Source organism: Stigmatopora argus, chromosome 1 (assembly GCF_051989625.1).
Source record: "Stigmatopora argus isolate UIUO_Sarg chromosome 1, RoL_Sarg_1.0, whole genome shotgun sequence".
NCBI lineage: Eukaryota > Metazoa > Chordata > Actinopteri > Syngnathiformes > Syngnathidae > Stigmatopora > Stigmatopora argus.
This window is the reverse complement of record NC_135387.1, coordinates 17,487,147-17,503,033: the sequence shown is the minus strand read 5'-3', so window position 1 is coordinate 17,503,033 and position 15,887 is coordinate 17,487,147. Positions and strand designations below refer to the sequence as shown.

Genomic DNA, 15,887 nt, shown 5'->3' with positions numbered 1-15,887 from the left:
AATTAAAAACAGTCCTGACCGTTTTTCGAATAAAAATATTTTAAATTGGGTTTTTTTAATTAACTTTTGTTTTTCTGATTAATTTTTGAAGTTTTTTTTTTTTTACATTTAGATTACTCAATTGTATTTTTTTAAGGTATTGCATTAAAAGTATGAATCTGATGAATACATTTTGTCTTATTTAAAGGCGTTTCCAACTATGTGTTGTTAATAATACTTATTTTGTTAGGTATATGCATATCCTTTATTTTCTCTCTGGTTTTCAATACTAGAAGACATGTTTTGTTCAAATGGTTGCTGTTTATTGGCATCCATTGAAACACTTTCATTACAGAAATAAAACTACCCTACTGGTAGGACTTCAGTCTGTACAATGCAGTTCATGCAGAGAGAAATGCGGACTGCACAATGTGAGGGCAAGAGTCAATGTAACTAAACATTCGGTCGTTTCTTAAGTCTTTCTTGGCTTCCAGTGGTTGCAATGACATTTGTACCTTTTCATACAAATGCTTTTTAGTTGGCAATAGATGTCAAGAATGTGCTTGTAAAGCCCATCGAAAATTGATTTTTAAAAACAAGCACACAGACACACTTTGGTTTAGCAAACATTGTGAAAGCTGCACGTTCATGGCATTCAAAATCTTTTGTTTTTAGTTTGTAAAATAAAAGGAGCTGCACAAAACAAAACTGAACGCATTAACTTCACTCTCACTGACCCTAAATGGTGGCGTTACAAATCTAATTAATGGGCAGTAACAGTTTTGTCTCCACTGGAGACAAAACTGGGACAGTAGAAATAGCAATATTTGTGACTTTGTAGAAAAAAACTAACTTGATAGAAGCTATTGAGATCTCATCTTTTGAGAGGAGAGTTCAAAGTAGCTTCACATCTCTTTGCGTCAAAATGACGCAATTGTTAAACATATTAAAAAATCCTTCGCCTGGCAATGGGATGAGAAAATGTGAAAAACGGTGACATGGAAATCACATCGGTCTCGTTTTACCATCACAAAAAAGTCTATCCCTCCATTGAAGTTATTACAAAGAAACCCCGGATACAAGGTAGATTGTTATCACCTGGTAGTTTAATAAGGCCAATTGGCTAATCCAGGTAATAGAAACGGCACCGTCTACGTCGCTTGACAACCGTAAACCTTGGTCTACCAAGTCCCGCCTCCATCATTTTCAATAGACGTTTATTACAAATGCAAAATAATATTTAAAAACAAATGGGAAAGAGCTAAGTCCAAGCTGCTGGCGCGGAGACTAAGCGAGAAAATCCAGGACGACAGAGTCTCTGTTCTCCCTGCAAATTTTTGCCGTTTTGCCAAACCGAACCGTTTTGTCCCCACCTCAGCTCTAAGTTCCCCCGCTGGTACGCGTCGACCTCATCGGGCTCCAGACGGCGCTGTGCACGGCCTGTGATTGTTATGCCGAAGGTGTATTTTGATAGGCGGGGTGTGAAACGACCAAAGGGGGTTTGCTAGTCTGAGTTACGCCACTCAGTCAGTGGAGAAGAGGTCACCGGCCGAGGGCAGCGGGGCCAGACCGCCGGTTACGTTGGGAAGAAGAGACAGGTCGGGTAGACTCTGGATGTGCGACTTGAGCTCCTTCCTCACTTGGGTCACCCGGGCCAACTTCTGCTTGTATTCCTGCACACAACAGCAGCATTAAAGTTCCACCGTTTACTACCATTGTTTCCCATCCCCCCAAAATTCTCGGGACGTTTGTTGTTCTTCTATTAAGTGTGTTTTCAGCAAAACATCTGAAGTTGCAAAACTTTATGATTCACAAGTGAAGCACTGCGCTTGGCTCAACAAAAGTTTAGGAAAAGCTTGACGTTTCCTTGCCTCTAGCTTCTTTTCCCTCTCCACCACCGCCTCTTTCTGGCTGCCAATGTAGTCAGTCAACATGCGCGCCAGCTGCCTGCGGTCCTCCAGTTCCGCCGCCAAGCGGCCGTTGTACTCGGCCAGCAGTAGACACGCTTCGTCCACCGTCTTGGACAGATTGTCTGCTGCCTCCTTGTCTATAGGGGGACAGCAGGACAACATGGGATGACGTGCAACTCGTTCAGTGAATGGCTACAGTAAAATTGAGCCAAAGATGGCAACAAAAAAAACACCATCTGTTAGCACTTCCTTGATTTAATAAACAAATAAAATAATAACCATAAGATGCTTATAGAGGCTCGGAGGGTGATTTCCTCAAATAATAATATAACAAAACAATCAACTCACCAGTTATTTTTTCCAGTAGTGAGACATCTTGGACTTCCTGTGGCAATGAGGCGATTTTCTGTCGAACAGCCGCGTCGCCCGAGGCAGCATTTTCCAAGTCTTGCAGTGCTTTCACCAACTCCTCTGTCTGAGTGTGAATTAAAATACATATATTGGCCACAAAACCCAATTTTGACAAATTAACCCTTTCTGTGATTTATGCCCCATTGTGTTGTTACCAGTTGATTAGCAGAGGCATCCATGTTGCGAGGAGAGGTGATGATTCTGTAGTCGTCATCCTCCTCGTCCTCTTCCTCTTGCTGGATCTTCTGGTAAGTTCTTTTCACCGGTTTCTTTTCTTCCACTGTCAAGATCAAACAACGGTTTCAAATTTCCATACATAAACGCTTACATTTTGGAACGGATGCCAAAACAGCTGGGCTGTAGTCAAATATGTGAACCATTAAACGGTCAACACTGTCAAATGTCTCAGTGCGCTTTAGTAAAAAATTTGGTGTGCTGCGTTCATAACTTGTTCATTGATCATTATTTGACAACCTATTGGCATTGGGCTGTTGGAGTCTTCGATGGCGAGGGTCAGCTGCTGAATAAAGTCGCTTCTGTAAAGGTTGCGCTCCTTCCAGATGTTCAGGAGTCTCTCCATGTGTTTTTTGCAGCTTTCGTCCACTTCACTACAAGAGAAAGTCAGTGGAGGGACACGTGTACGTAGTTTAGGTAACAGTTCTGGGCCTTGAAATCATCCCCGACATTAAGTTTCAATACTATTGCCACATACCTGGCGACATGAGAGCAGGCATCAATGAGGACCGTCTCAAAGTCTTTGGTGAATTCGGGACCTTTCTTTTTGCTGTTTTGGATGACATCGTTGGCCAGATAGAGGAACGTCAGCTTCCTGCTGATTTTAGCTGCAGAACAACAAATGATGCTTAAATTGGCTGCGGTTGATGGCGACAGACGTCCAATCCGTTCGGACTGGCAGTGAATCTTAGATCGTATGGGTTTTTTGGAGGGTGGTGAACTTTTTTGGGGTCAGGCAGTGTAACCTTTATGTGTATTGCCTAAGGCATCATTTTGTAGCTGTCTACAATAGAAATAATATTTATGTTATATTGCCTAATTGTCTAGGTAGTTTTTGTTGTACGCTTTTCAGAGGTTCATGTCGTTAGAATTGAGTAACTGTTGTTTATTAATGTTGTTAAAATGTAGAAAAAGAGTTCGAGTTTCAAATTAGGAAAACAGTTTTGTTTTTAAGTACCTGGTTCTACGGCTCCGCCTCCAATTGCAATTACATTACAGCGCCTTCTCTATTTTATCCCCAATTATTTATTTTTATAACAAGTACTCCTAAATTTAGTCTTCACACATTGTTTAGTATACATTTTTATAAACACATATACATATATATACATATATATACATATATATATATACATATATACATATATATATACATATATATATACATATATATATACATATATATATACATATATATATATATATATATATATATATATATATTTTTTTTTTTTTTTTAAGTCAGCGAGAGACCACACATCGTTTTAGTATACCTATTTTTTTTTGTTCGAGATATAAACCGAAGTAATGATTGACATTCGGGCTAATAATCTCACCTCTAGTTGACAGACATAATGAAAGAAGCATTAAATACATGCGGCATTCAACAAAGATGAGTTTGACAGCACTACCCTAAATACTCTAATAAAAAAGACTATTTCTTACACTTTCTTGTACCGTTCTCACATATTTTGTGGTGATCGTTGATATTGACAGTAAACTGGACTGCTTTTGGTACAGTATTTGGCAAGAATACTGTGAATGGCAATTTAAGGAGTCGATCATCACAATTAAGAGCATGGAATGGAACATCACCTTTCTTGAGCTCTCTGTGCCACACTTTGACGATGAGGCCCGAATGTTTTCGGTGATGGATGATCCACAAGGACAGAGTCTGGACGCTCTGCTGAGAGCTGCTCAGCTCCGTCAGCTTCTTCTCCAGGGCCGCCTCGGAGAACGATGACATGTCCGCGTGCTGGCGTGCGTCTCCTCGGGAGCAGACTCAGCACGACCCCGCTCTAAACCGACGGAGCTCCGAGCTAGTTAGGGGGGAAACCCGCAATGTCATCAAAACAAAAAAAGTTCCACTTCACGCAACATGCTTTAACAAAAAAAGGAACGTGTCCTGCAGCGATCAAGTCAAATAAAACACCGTAATAACGTTATATTAGTCGCTAACCTGCAGAGATGCTGTAGGGAAAACAAACGTGCGGCTTTTGAGTGGGCTCACGAGCAGCAGTTTGCTCAATAGATTACTGTGTTTGTTTACAGACACAGCTAACGCCTAGCCAGCCACGGCTAACTAACCCTCCGCATACTACGAGCGAGCCTACGCTTAAGCTAGAATTTAAATGCCAGAACTTAGGTAATACCCGTGCATAATACCTGTTGTTAACAACACGATAAACGTCAAGGTGAAGCCGCACGGAGCTCGTATCTTTTTTTGCTGAACTAATTGGGAAGAATGGTAAAAAAATGGCAGCTCGCACTTTCACCTCAACATGTGCGTCGCGCAGTAGTGACGTCACGGGCCTCCCATGCCGCTCAAAAAATGTCAGTCTTTTGTGTTTTCATGCCTTTATTATTGAAGACATACGATATGATAAATGTGTTTTTGAACTGTGCTTGGGGCGGGCAAATGATTTCCATCAAAGGTTCTCATTACATACATTTGCACGGCTGTTTGCATCCTTGATGCAGTGGTCAACAAAATACACAGTATATTCATGTCAGAATATAATATTTGTGGTTTGGACACGGGTGCGAGTCAAATATCCATCAATTCAACAGGCATATCTGAAACAACACGTTTAAAATATCAGCCAAAATGTAAATTACACGTGCACGAACACAAATTTCCATGAGTACTTTGAATCGTATTGTCGATTTGTCAAGTAAATCGAGTAAAATCTGCCTCTTCACGAACCAAAAACAGAAAAAAATAGGTTGAGTTTTATGTTTTCAAAAACACGAAATAACTGGAATAAATAATGACTTTCCCCACCGGTTACGGCATTTATGCAACAAGGGAATCAAGCGCCACGCAAACAAATTAGACATGCAAATGGACACATCCCAAGAAATATACAAAAGTGATCCGCTCACCCCACACCCTTAAAATCCCCACTTGGGAAATTTCCCGTCATATAAAAATTTGGCTTCCACGAGTGAAGTGACGCTTCCACATCAGTCCTGTTTGCCTTTGACGCGTCCTGACATGTGTGTGAAAGCTCCATGTGTCTTTCTGAGTTACCTATTTCTGCAGGTGGCTCATGGAAAGCTGGACTCCATCTCCCAGGGCGAGGGACTACATTTGGACGGGGAGTTCTCCATCGCTGGACTCTTTCCTCTCCACTACACGGACAGCCCAAGTACTGGTTTTCCTGCTCTTGTTCCATGTAAAGTGTGAGTCCACTGGAACTCAAACCACATTTGTTCTTCCGTATTGCCCTAAAGAGTATTTTTGTGTAGGGGGCGACACAACAAACACGGTTTCCACATGATGCAAGCCTTGCGATTCGCCGTAGAAGAAATCAACAACAAGACTGGGGCACACCGCCTGCTTCCAGGAGTCTTACTGGGCTACCAGCTGTATGACATTTGCTCAGTCCAGGCCAGCGTGCTTGCCACACTGGACATACTGGCCGATCAGTACCAGAGTCCGATGGCGAACATTGAACCTGTACTTACCAACGCAACCATAGCTGTCATTGGACCGGATAGCAGCAGCAAAACATTTACTCCTGCCGCTCTACTTGGGGCCTTCCTCATGCCACAGGCCAGTTTAACAACTCTTTGGGAGTAGTACAGTGGTACCTCGACATACGAGTGGCCCGACATACGAGAAATTTGAGATACGAGTAAAATTTCGGGCAAATATTTATCTTGAGATACGAGACAAATTTTGATATACGAGCAGACAGCGGACGCGAGAGGCTGCTCATAAGAACATCATGGGCACTGTCTCTCTCCCCGCAACTCCCTCGTGTAATGTCTCTCTGGTCGCAACTCCCTCTTTGTAATGTCTCTGCGAGCACTGGGCGGAGCGTTGCATTTTTTTCAGTGTTTTTTTTCTCCTGTTAGTCATTGTGAATGGCAAAGCGATCGCTAATACGTTGGCAAGTGATCGTGCGTTATCCTATTGTGAGGACATTTGTGTGCATAATTTTCGGAATATTTTGAAGGGAATACAAAAGCAAACTACCATCGATAGGTATCATCTGAAACTCAGGGTGGAGGCGGGGCAAACAGAGCCAACCCGGCCGGGAGAAGAAAGCTATAAAAATGTAACACAAAATTAGAATTAAGTTTAGTGTAAGGTTAGATTAAACTTATTTTTGAGTGTGTCTGCATCCTAATCCAAGTTCATTTAAATTTGTTTATGTTATTTTACGAGCGCGTTGCCGTGGAAAAAGTCTCCCCCCCGGCCCCCCCTCTGTCCCTCTCTCTACCCTCCGCGAAATCCGTCTAATTTTAGTTCTACTAAACACATTTTAGTATACTACTAAACCACTAGTTATTTGATACTTTGTTAATAGATGACGAATTAGAACAAATAAAACATTTTTTCCACTCCAATATCCTGTTTTTGGTGTTTTTTCAGAGGGTTGGAAAAAATTAATTTGTTTTTAGTTCACTTCAATGGAAAACGTTCGTTTGAGTTACGAGAAAATCGACATACGAGCTCAGTCCCGGAACGAATTACGCTTGTATCTCGAGGTACCACTGTATATGTATAAATCAGGGGTACGAGTGACATAGATTGCGATCTACCTGTAGATCGCCAAGGAACTATCGGTAGATCGTCACGGTACGATTGGTAGATCGCACGACAATAACATTTCGATCCCTGCCCGCAGTCAGCTTTAGCATGAATCGAGAGTGGATTATTACATTCATGCATTCATTCATTCATCTTCCATACCGGCCATCATTGAAAGGGTTGCGGGGTGGTCGGAGCCTAACCCAACTGTCTTCGGGCGAAAGACAGATTTAGATTAGACAACTTTATCAATCTCGTATCCGGGAAATTTCATTGTCACAGTAGCAATACAGACACCGGAAAAGACATTTTAGAAAATAAATAAATATGTTATAAATAATTTAAGAAATAAATAAATAAGTATATAGTATTATATATATGTATATAAATAAATAAAAAAGACACCCTAGACTGGTCGCCAGTCAGTCGTAGACACATAGAGAGACAGACAACCACTCACACTGCCACCGAGTGGGAATCAAACCCAGATTGCCCACATCAAAGTCAGACCGAAGAACCACTGCACCATCGGTTGGCCAAATTTTCATATCCAAGTTGTCTAATGCGAGGTGCATCAACATAAAAAATTGCTGAGCTTTGTCATTGGCCTGTAAAAAAGGGAGATCGTGGAAGGTTAACTGCTTGAAAAGTATAATTTGGAGCAAAAAGTTTTGAACACATACATACATATATACTTTTATAATCTTTTTTTTTTTAAACCGCAGATCTCCTATGAGGCATCGAACAGAAAGTTGAGCAACAAGGTCCTTTACCCCTCATTTTTCCGCACAATTCCCAGTGACAAGAATCAGGTTCAGGCAATAATCCAGTTGCTGGTACGCTTCAATTGGACCTGGATTGCTCTTTTGGGCAGCGAAAACGACTACGGTTTGGACGGCATGCAGAGCCTTTCTCGGCTGGCCCCGGAATACGGCGTCTGCGTGGCCTACCAAGGAATCATCCCGACGTACAGCGGCGAGACGGCGGGAGTGATGCGGAGCATGGTGGAAGGCATATTGCGGGCTCAGGTCAACACCATTGTGCTCTTTTCCAGTAAGTCCAAACTCAGCGGCTTCTTCCCGTTCGTCGTCCAGAGCAACGTGACAGGTAAGGTTTGGATAGGCACGGAAGACTGGTCCTCGGCCACGCTTATATCCCAGATCCCTGGCGTCCACACCGTCGGCACGGTGATCGGGGTGGCCGTGAAAAACGCGGCCTTGAGTGGCTTTGTGGACTTTGAAAAAAAAGTCACGAAGGCCTCACTGGGTCGATCCGACGCCCAGGCGAGTTCAGGGGACAGCGGCGCCGTTTGTCTGCATAGCGCCGACGTGTACAGTTTGGCCAGAAACAACTTCACGTTGGAGAAGTATGACATCACGTCCTCCTTCAACGTATACAAGGCGGTGTACGCCGTGGCTAACGCTCTGCACCGAGCTCTTCGTTGCGATTCCGGACAGTGCCAGAAAAGGAGGATGCATCCTTGGGAGGTCGTCTCATTTGATTTTCCATTTTTGTTCAGAATGATTCCCTCCCATCACCCTAACTCTACTCTTCTATTGTGTTTAGCTCCTGACCGTGCTAAGGGACACCAGATTTTCTCTGGGAAACACCTCCGTGTTCTTTGACGTGAACGGAGACCCTCCGACCGGGTACGACATAGTGACCTGGATTTGGAAGGGCACGGATTGGTCCATCCGAGTGGTGGGTTCCTTTAGTCCAGATCCGCTTCAGCTTACATTGGATGACGAGGCCATCGAGTGGCACGGCATGGGAACCACGTCCAGATCTGTAAGATTTAGAATGACGGCGTCGTAAAATCAAGAGTCGATCTGAAGCGCAAGATTGTAGGAGAGTTAAAGCAATTCTTTTGCCTGCTTTTTCAGGTTCCCCAGTCCATCTGTTCTCCTCCCTGCCCGAGAGGCCACAGGAAATTGATGAGAGGACAGCATAGCTGCTGCTTCGACTGCCAGGCCTGTCCTGCTGGCACGTTCCTAAACCAAAGTGGTACATGTCTCTATATCTGTTTTGGGGTACCCCATCATCGGATCTAAGACACACAAACGTATTCGCTACTGAAGACAGCTACCGTTATTTTCATATGGAATGGTTGTCCTGGATTTAAGTTTAGAATGGATTTACTAGTACTGTAGTTTTGAAGTCGACCACCAGGTACTGCTAAATGCTTCAGTCACATATTCCCACTTGCTAACTAACCCCTTTCAAATTGTAGAAAGGGCTAATCATCAGCCGCAAAATAATTTCTTTTCATAATGACATAAAGTTTCATAACTTTCATCCTCAAATAAACAGAGAGACATTATGATATGTCCACAATAAAATAGCACCAATACGTAGTGCATTTTATTTCTGCCCTATTGAACATAACAACAACAACAACAACAACACATTTTTATATTTATACACAACACAACAAGATCAGGGGCACATCGGCCTCACAGTTCTGGGGTCCTGAGTTCAAATCTAGGTCGGTCCACCTGTGTGGAGTTTGCACGTTCTCCCTGGGCCCGCGTGGGTTTCCTCCGGGTACTCCGGTTTCCTTCCAATGTTGCCTGATGTTGCGTCTGCACATCTTTGCTAGAACCCCCTGAATGCCAGGCGTGTCCGCGAGAGATGTGGGCTCCCGCCAGCAGCGAGCAGTGTCGTCACCGGAGGGTCTTGCTTCTGGCCTGGGACGCCCCACTGTCCGTGGCGTTGCTTTTTTTCCTGGCCTGCTGCCTGCTCCTGACCTCGGGCTCGGGCGTTGTCCTCCTGACGCACCTCCGCACGCCGGTGGCCAAGTCGGCCGGGGGCGGCGCTTGCCTGCTCATGCTGGCGGCCCTGACCGCCGCCGCCTCCAGCGCCCTGTGTCATTTCGGCCTCCCGTCCCGTCTATCCTGCATCCTCAAGCGGCCTCTGTTTACGATCAGTTTCAGCGTGTGTCTGGCCTGCATCGGCGTGCGCTCCGTGCAAGTGGTTTGCATTTTCAAGCTGGCCGCCAAGCTGCCAGCGGCCTACGACAAGTGGGCCAAGAAACGGGGACCCGAGGTGACCATTTTCATCTTGTCCGCCGTCTCTCTGATCGTTTCCATCACCTGCGCGGGCCTCGACCCATCAGAGCCGTCTCGGGATTTGGAATTCTACGAGGACGGCATTGTCCTGGAGTGCAGCAGCACCCTGTCGTACGGCGCGGGCGTCGAGCTGGCGTACGTGTCGCTCCTCAGCCTGGTCTGCTTCTCGTTTAGCTACGCGGGGAAAGACCTACCGGCCAACTACAACGAGGCCAAGTGTGTCACCTTCAGCCTCGTGCTTTACTTGGTCTCCTGGATGAGCTTTTTCACCATCTACTTGGTCAGTAGAGACTCCTTGACCATGGCCGCCCACGTCTTTGCCATTCTCTTAAGCGTCCTTGCCGTCTTTTCCGGCTACTTCCTGCCCAAAATGTACGTCATCTTACTGAGGCCGCAAATGAACACTACCGCTCATTTCCAAAACTGCATTCAGATGTACACCATGAGTAAAGAGTGAGTGATAAATAGCATTCTCTGGCATTTAATATCCATCTCAGAAAATCTGCAACTCCTAGGATTCTTACCCATAATAATTGTATTCAAATCAACCGTACAACTGCGGACTAAGAAAAATACATTTCGCATAATACTAAACTTGCATTGCTGTTATGTCGTCAAACCATGAAAGCAACAGAAATTTGACAGAAAATACAGCAATAGTCATACATTCTTTATCCTCTGCAAAGAACGACATTGCCCAATAGAGATAGTATCATACGGTTGCCAGGTTTTACTATACTCTCAATTTATTATAAAAAAAATGTAATTATGACATTACATTTTTTTCCTACATTTCATTTCAATGTTAAATATGTGTTTTGAAATACAGCTGTTGTCAGTGAGTAAATTGAAATGTTCCTCTCAAGGTGCCACTGTGCTATCCAAGTCGTAAACCTCTACATTTAATAACGTTTTCTATTGGTATTTTCTTTGTGGGAGGACTTAACAATAAATGCTAACTGCTGAGAAAAACAGCATCATCCTTTTTAAGAGATCACTTTAAATAGAGGCACAATTGGCCTGTCTTCTTCTGTCTCTCACAACACACACACACACACACACACACACACACACAAGTACACACACCACAGAGCGCTATTAGCCGCTGTTAGTGAGAGGAGATGAAAAGGTCTTTTGTGGCAGGGAGGTCAGCCCCATTGACGAGCAGACGTGTGAGTAGAGTCCGAGTTGGGCTTTCCCACACTCACGGCTTCGTGTGTTCGGTCAACAGGCGAAGTGTGCCACTGATCAACAGGCGCCGCTTTTATTGGAGGCCAACAAAATGCTGTCACACACACACTGGGGTTTAACTTCTCCGGCTATTTCTGAGCACTTCTGCTAGGATTTGATCATGTTTTCAAACGGTGACACACACATTTGTCATGCAATATCCGAGTACTGGACCGGTCGCGAGCCAATCGCACATCTTCATTCATATCACATCAATTTTCCAGGCGACACCTTCCTCTTGGGACCCTCTACGTGCATTCAATCCAGCCTTGAATTGTTCCCAGAGTCACAGTGGGATCCTCTGGCTGGAATGATAAGAGCGCCAGGTTGATAAGAGGACGACAGCCTATCATTCTTCTTCTAATTGAGATCCTTTATCTCCCCTGGTCAGTTCTGCGTCTACTCTGCCCCACCCCAGACTTATTGATCTGACCCGATTCCCATTGTTGGTGTAGGACAACCCCCTTGTGTAGTCAATCACCTGGGCATGCAATGTTGATGAGCTATAGGTGCTTTACTATTGTTGCAAAAGTCTTTGTTCGCTTGTTATAGTGTAAATAAGGCAAGAAGACAGTATCCTATTCATGGTAAACGCAGGAGTGTATTTATTAACGTTGCATTTTTTCTTGGACTATGCTTTCAAGTCAAAACAGTTACATATTCGCATTGAAATCAATAGAAATGCAATCATGTAGTATTGTCAGTCTAGAGTTGTTGCGGCTTTGTTAGTGTTCAAATATCAGCAGTTTGAGGGCTTATTATGCTGATGTTTGCTAACCTTAAACGAGTAATATAACTTAGTTACTGTATTTAGTCCAGCGCGGCATTTTTTTATCACGTCATCAAAATAAATAAAGCCTGACTGTTACGGCTTAAGTAATATTATGAACAAATGGAAAAATTGGTGTAAGTTGTTGGAGCTGAATCCCGGCTACTGCGAAATTGCCTTTGAGCAAGACATCCCATTCATTTTGACAGCACACATTTGCATGAACGTGTGATTTTACAAACCAAAAAGATATCGCAGGTAGAATTTGCCTTTCAATTAGTATTTTTTAGGACTTTAGTACTAGGATGTCATGCTTTTTTTTATGGACAAACACGCAAAATATGAACTTGACGCCAAGAAAGATAGTCAAAAACCAGATTTTTTTTCCCATGATTGTTTTATTGGTATTTTTAATTGTCGTACAAAATGAGTTTTAAGAGCTGATCTGAGATTTCATATCGGAGAAAGTAAGTCACATTATCAAAATATGAACTGGACGCCGAGAAAAAGAGTGAAAAAACAGATTTTTTTTTTCATGATTGTTTTATTGGTATTTTTAATTGTCGTACAAAATGTGCTGATCTGAGACGCCACGTTGACCCACACGGCCGCAGACGTGACATCGCTCAGCAGTATACAATTTGGCATAGTTCATCTGACAGTAAGAGAGAAATATCCTCAACATAGGCCGTCATTATACGAGGCAATCCAGCAGAGATACACTGTTACAATTCAGCAAGATCTACGACTCCACTGGAGTAAACAATAGAAAAAAAACCATCATCACACAAAACCAGAGAAAAGGTGAATCATAGTCAAAGCAAAGGATCTTCTCAATAAGGTAGAGCTGTGTTTTTTTTTGTCCAACGTGTCCATCAATATGATGAGACGTGGAGCAAATGAGTCACGTGCTTCCTAAAAGGCAAGGAGGGGTCCGAGTCTTCTACCAGGGCCTCCACACGGGACCACCGCCGCTCTCCTGCAGCCGGGTGCCTCTCCCGGGCGAGAACTCCACAGAGGACCCGCGGTCCCCCCGACCGGTCTCGGGCCGCGTCGAGGCCCCCGCGCTACCCGCCGAGAGGAAGTGCAACGAGTCACTCCAGCAGTGAGAATAACCCCGGCCGTAGTCGGCGGTGGGCTGCAGCTGCTGCCTCAGGAAGCTGACGGTCATTTCCAAGATGTCGGCCTTCTCCAGTTTGGAGTTGGGCTCTTGCTTGTGGAACTCTTTCTCCAGGATGAGCTTGAGCTGCTCGATGCAGCTGTTGATGCGGTCCCGACGCATTTTCTCCACCACGGGCTTTCTTAACTGCGGAGAGAAAGCAGATGGCGAGGCCAGATCCTGGTCAGTCAGGTAACTGGCGAGCGGCCGTTTGGACTGAAATCAAATCACAGCTCCGGAACTTACTTTGACGTGATCCCTCTCGGAGATTCGGGCGTGCTGCGTGAAGGAGAAATTGGAAGAACAAGGCGCCATTTGGATGCAGGTGCAGAGGAGAAGCTTCTTCCCTGACAGTGTCGTTGGCTTTGGTTTCTGTGTGGGAGCTGCTCCTCTTTTTATAGGCGGCGATTTGCATAACAAAGGCATGTGGCTCAGGCTGGGCTGGGGTTCCCACACTCCGACCAGTGGGACTCCCAACGCAACAATAGGAGAGACATCAATAACCCAGAGGTCATGTATCTGTGGCGGGCCGGCATGTTTCCCAAGATAAGCGACCGGTGATTAAGGCAGGCACGGTAACTCACGGTAACTCGTCGCCACACGCTCGTTGTGGTCAAAATGCGATATTGGAGAGGTGAAAATGACCAGGAGTTACTCATTTGGCGCTGCGCCTTCAAAGGGGATGGGGCTGCCGTTTAAAGACCAAATGCTGCTGCACTAAAACAATATAAAGTGCAGGGACTGTTTGCTCATCAAATGTTCCTGGGAACAGCTATCGAGCTACTAGGCGTGTAATAATATGTCAATCATTACATTGATTGGTTAAGCAGATTTGCAGTGAAAACAAATCAAACAATTGCTTAACGTGGTCATCTTTTAGAAATGCTGCTTTGTTTTATGACAAAACAAAAAAAAACTCTAAAGTTCTTTAGCAGAATTGAAAAAAGCATCATTTTTTTTAATATATGTCGCATATTCCTACTGGGGGGGTTGCTTTCCCCTTTGCTAATAATGGACACGAGGCAGTCCACCCGGAATCTTTCATTTTCATATTATATCTCTAGAAGCAATATTTAGAAAATAAAATGACAAAATGAATGCTTTTTGTTGTTGTTGACTTTTTGAAAATTATTTTTTAATTTGCACCTAACAAATCATGTATGAAAGTATGAAAAGACGGACACATAAAACTCATCAAAACTAGACTAAAACAATAAATGAAATGAAAAATGAAAGCTAAACCCAATAAATCCACTCCAAAAAGCAAAAAACAATATTCTCAGCACATAAAAACATCTTTCTCCTCCGCCTGACTCCAAATGAAAACAAAACATTGTCCAAAACGTAACCGTACAAGATTGTTTCTTCACAACCTCATCAATTAGCACAGACAAATCCGTCCAATCAAACACCAAATACGACTTGCTGTCAAAGTTCCACTACAACAAAAGCGAAATCAGTGACGCAGACGCGTCAGCTTAACGTTACCTTAATTGTCAACGTTCCCCAGAGGGAGTAGTAGCCCACTAGAGTAATAGAGTAGTAAGCCCCCGCAGATGTGTTTGCATGCTGTGAGTAGGCCCGTGCGCCCACTTTCCCACCACTTCCCACCATCACGCTCAATGCACTACAAAAGCCTCCACTGGGAATGTTCATTGATCTTTTGCGGTTGCAGGGCAGAAGCGCGTGTGCACACATCCATCTGCCCGTCTTTCTACGCATCTATCCGTCCGTCCATAGGTTGGCTAGCTAGTAGTGTGTTATCTACCGTATCTAGCTAGTGGTCGGTCTTTCCGTCCTTCCGTCATCTGTCTATCAAAGGCGCCTTTCTACCTTCAAGGTACTCAAAGACACGACTTCCATGTCCGGCTACTGATGAGGCAGCATCAGGACCTACCCGAACTCCTAAAACAGGGATGGCAAACACGTGGCTCTCGAGCCGCATGCGGCTCTTTGCCTATTATCATATTTTGTATATAATGCGGCTCTTTGCTTCTTATCATATTTTGTATATAATGCAGCTCTGTGCTTTGTTTCATGTTTGTCTTATTTATTTTATAAAACACACTGAAATTCTCCAGGGCCCTTTAAAAACAAATACTAATACATCTCATCTTATTTTCGGAACCACTTTATCCTCACTTGGGTCGCGGGGGGGGGGGGGGGGGGGGGGGGGTTGCCGGAGCCAATCCCACCTGACTTCGGGCCTGAATTGGTGGCCAGCCAATCGCAGGGCACAAAGAGACAAACAATCATTGATGCTCACATTCATACCTAGGGACAATTTAGAGTGTCCAATCAGCCTACCTTGCATGTCTTTGGAACGTGGGAGTACCCGGAGAAAAGCCACACGGGCCTGGGGAGAACATGAAAAGTCCACACAGGTGGCCCGACCAGGATTTGAAGATACTATAACGTTATATTTTTAAAATAATTTGGCAGATTGGATTTTTTATGCTGCTTTTGACATATTTGATTTAAAATTTGTCCGCCACCCCTGCCCTAAAAGTTTGTGCTGCGCACCTTTTGGGCTGGCATAAATAAAAACTAGCGGTCTCTCATCCAAGGCCTTGCCGGAGAGGTG

The 15,887-nt window shown here is 44.1% G+C and overlaps 2 protein-coding genes and 1 pseudogene across 5 annotated transcripts; 1 reads left to right on the top strand and 2 right to left on the bottom strand.

The window, feature by feature from the left end:
- Positions 1-280: 280 nt before the first annotated feature.
- On the bottom strand, positions 281-4,867 carry rprd1b (regulation of nuclear pre-mRNA domain containing 1B). 3 transcript variants are annotated; one of them, XM_077613204.1, is made up of 8 exons: positions 4,811-4,867; positions 4,131-4,354; positions 3,013-3,142; positions 2,775-2,908; positions 2,456-2,580; positions 2,238-2,364; positions 1,851-2,026; positions 281-1,652 (listed from the first exon to the last, which is right to left on the bottom strand). In XM_077613204.1, exons 2-8 carry the CDS (start codon positions 4,279-4,281, stop codon positions 1,503-1,505), a joined length of 993 nt encoding a protein of 330 aa, XP_077469330.1. In that variant the 5' UTR covers positions 4,282-4,354; positions 4,811-4,867; the 3' UTR covers positions 281-1,502. The 3 variants fall into 3 exon arrangements, with proteins under 3 accessions (XP_077469330.1, XP_077469312.1, XP_077469321.1); XM_077613186.1 differs by having other exon boundaries at positions 4,701-4,846; XM_077613195.1 differs by lacking the exon at positions 4,811-4,867 and adding an exon at positions 4,495-4,804.
- Positions 4,868-5,388: 521 nt separating this feature from the next.
- tas1r1 (taste receptor, type 1, member 1) lies at positions 5,389-10,864 on the top strand. Its single transcript, XM_077597538.1, has 6 exons — positions 5,389-5,720; positions 5,787-6,093; positions 7,803-8,564; positions 8,644-8,865; positions 8,961-9,081; positions 9,677-10,864. The coding sequence occupies exons 1-6, from the start codon at positions 5,533-5,535 to the stop codon at positions 10,600-10,602; spliced, it is 2,526 nt and encodes an 841-aa protein (XP_077453664.1). The 5' UTR covers positions 5,389-5,532; the 3' UTR covers positions 10,603-10,864.
- A 991-nt stretch (positions 10,865-11,855) lies between these two features.
- Positions 11,856-15,883, bottom strand: LOC144077154 (transcription factor HES-4-B-like; annotated as a pseudogene). Its single transcript, XR_013300904.1, has 2 exons — positions 13,550-15,883; positions 11,856-13,450 (listed from the first exon to the last, which is right to left on the bottom strand). The product of XR_013300904.1 is annotated as a transcription factor HES-4-B-like (transcript).
- Positions 15,884-15,887: the final 4 nt, after the last annotated feature.

What these genes read in the sequence shown, in the direction of transcription:
- rprd1b (XM_077613204.1), bottom strand. Translation starts at nt 4,281, where the DNA reads ATGTCATCGTTCTCCGAGGCGGCCCTGGAGAAGAAGCTGACGGAGCTG. An exon ending in ATGCCTCTGCTAATCAACTG is followed by an intron (nt 2,365 to 2,455) that starts GTAACAACACAA and finishes ATTCACACTCAG; the next exon opens with ACAGAGGAGTTGGTGAAAGC. An exon ending in AGAGGGAAAAGAAGCTAGAG is followed by an intron (nt 1,653 to 1,850) that starts GCAAGGAAACGT and finishes TGTTGTGTGCAG; the next exon opens with GAATACAAGCAGAAGTTGGC.
- tas1r1 (XM_077597538.1), top strand. Translation starts at nt 5,533, where the DNA reads ATGTGTGTGAAAGCTCCATGTGTCTTTCTGAGTTACCTATTTCTGCAG. An exon ending in GCTCTTGTTCCATGTAAAGT is followed by an intron (nt 5,721 to 5,786) that starts GTGAGTCCACTG and finishes ATTTTTGTGTAG; the next exon opens with GGGGCGACACAACAAACACG. An exon ending in TGGGAACCACGTCCAGATCT is followed by an intron (nt 8,866 to 8,960) that starts GTAAGATTTAGA and finishes CTGCTTTTTCAG; the next exon opens with GTTCCCCAGTCCATCTGTTC.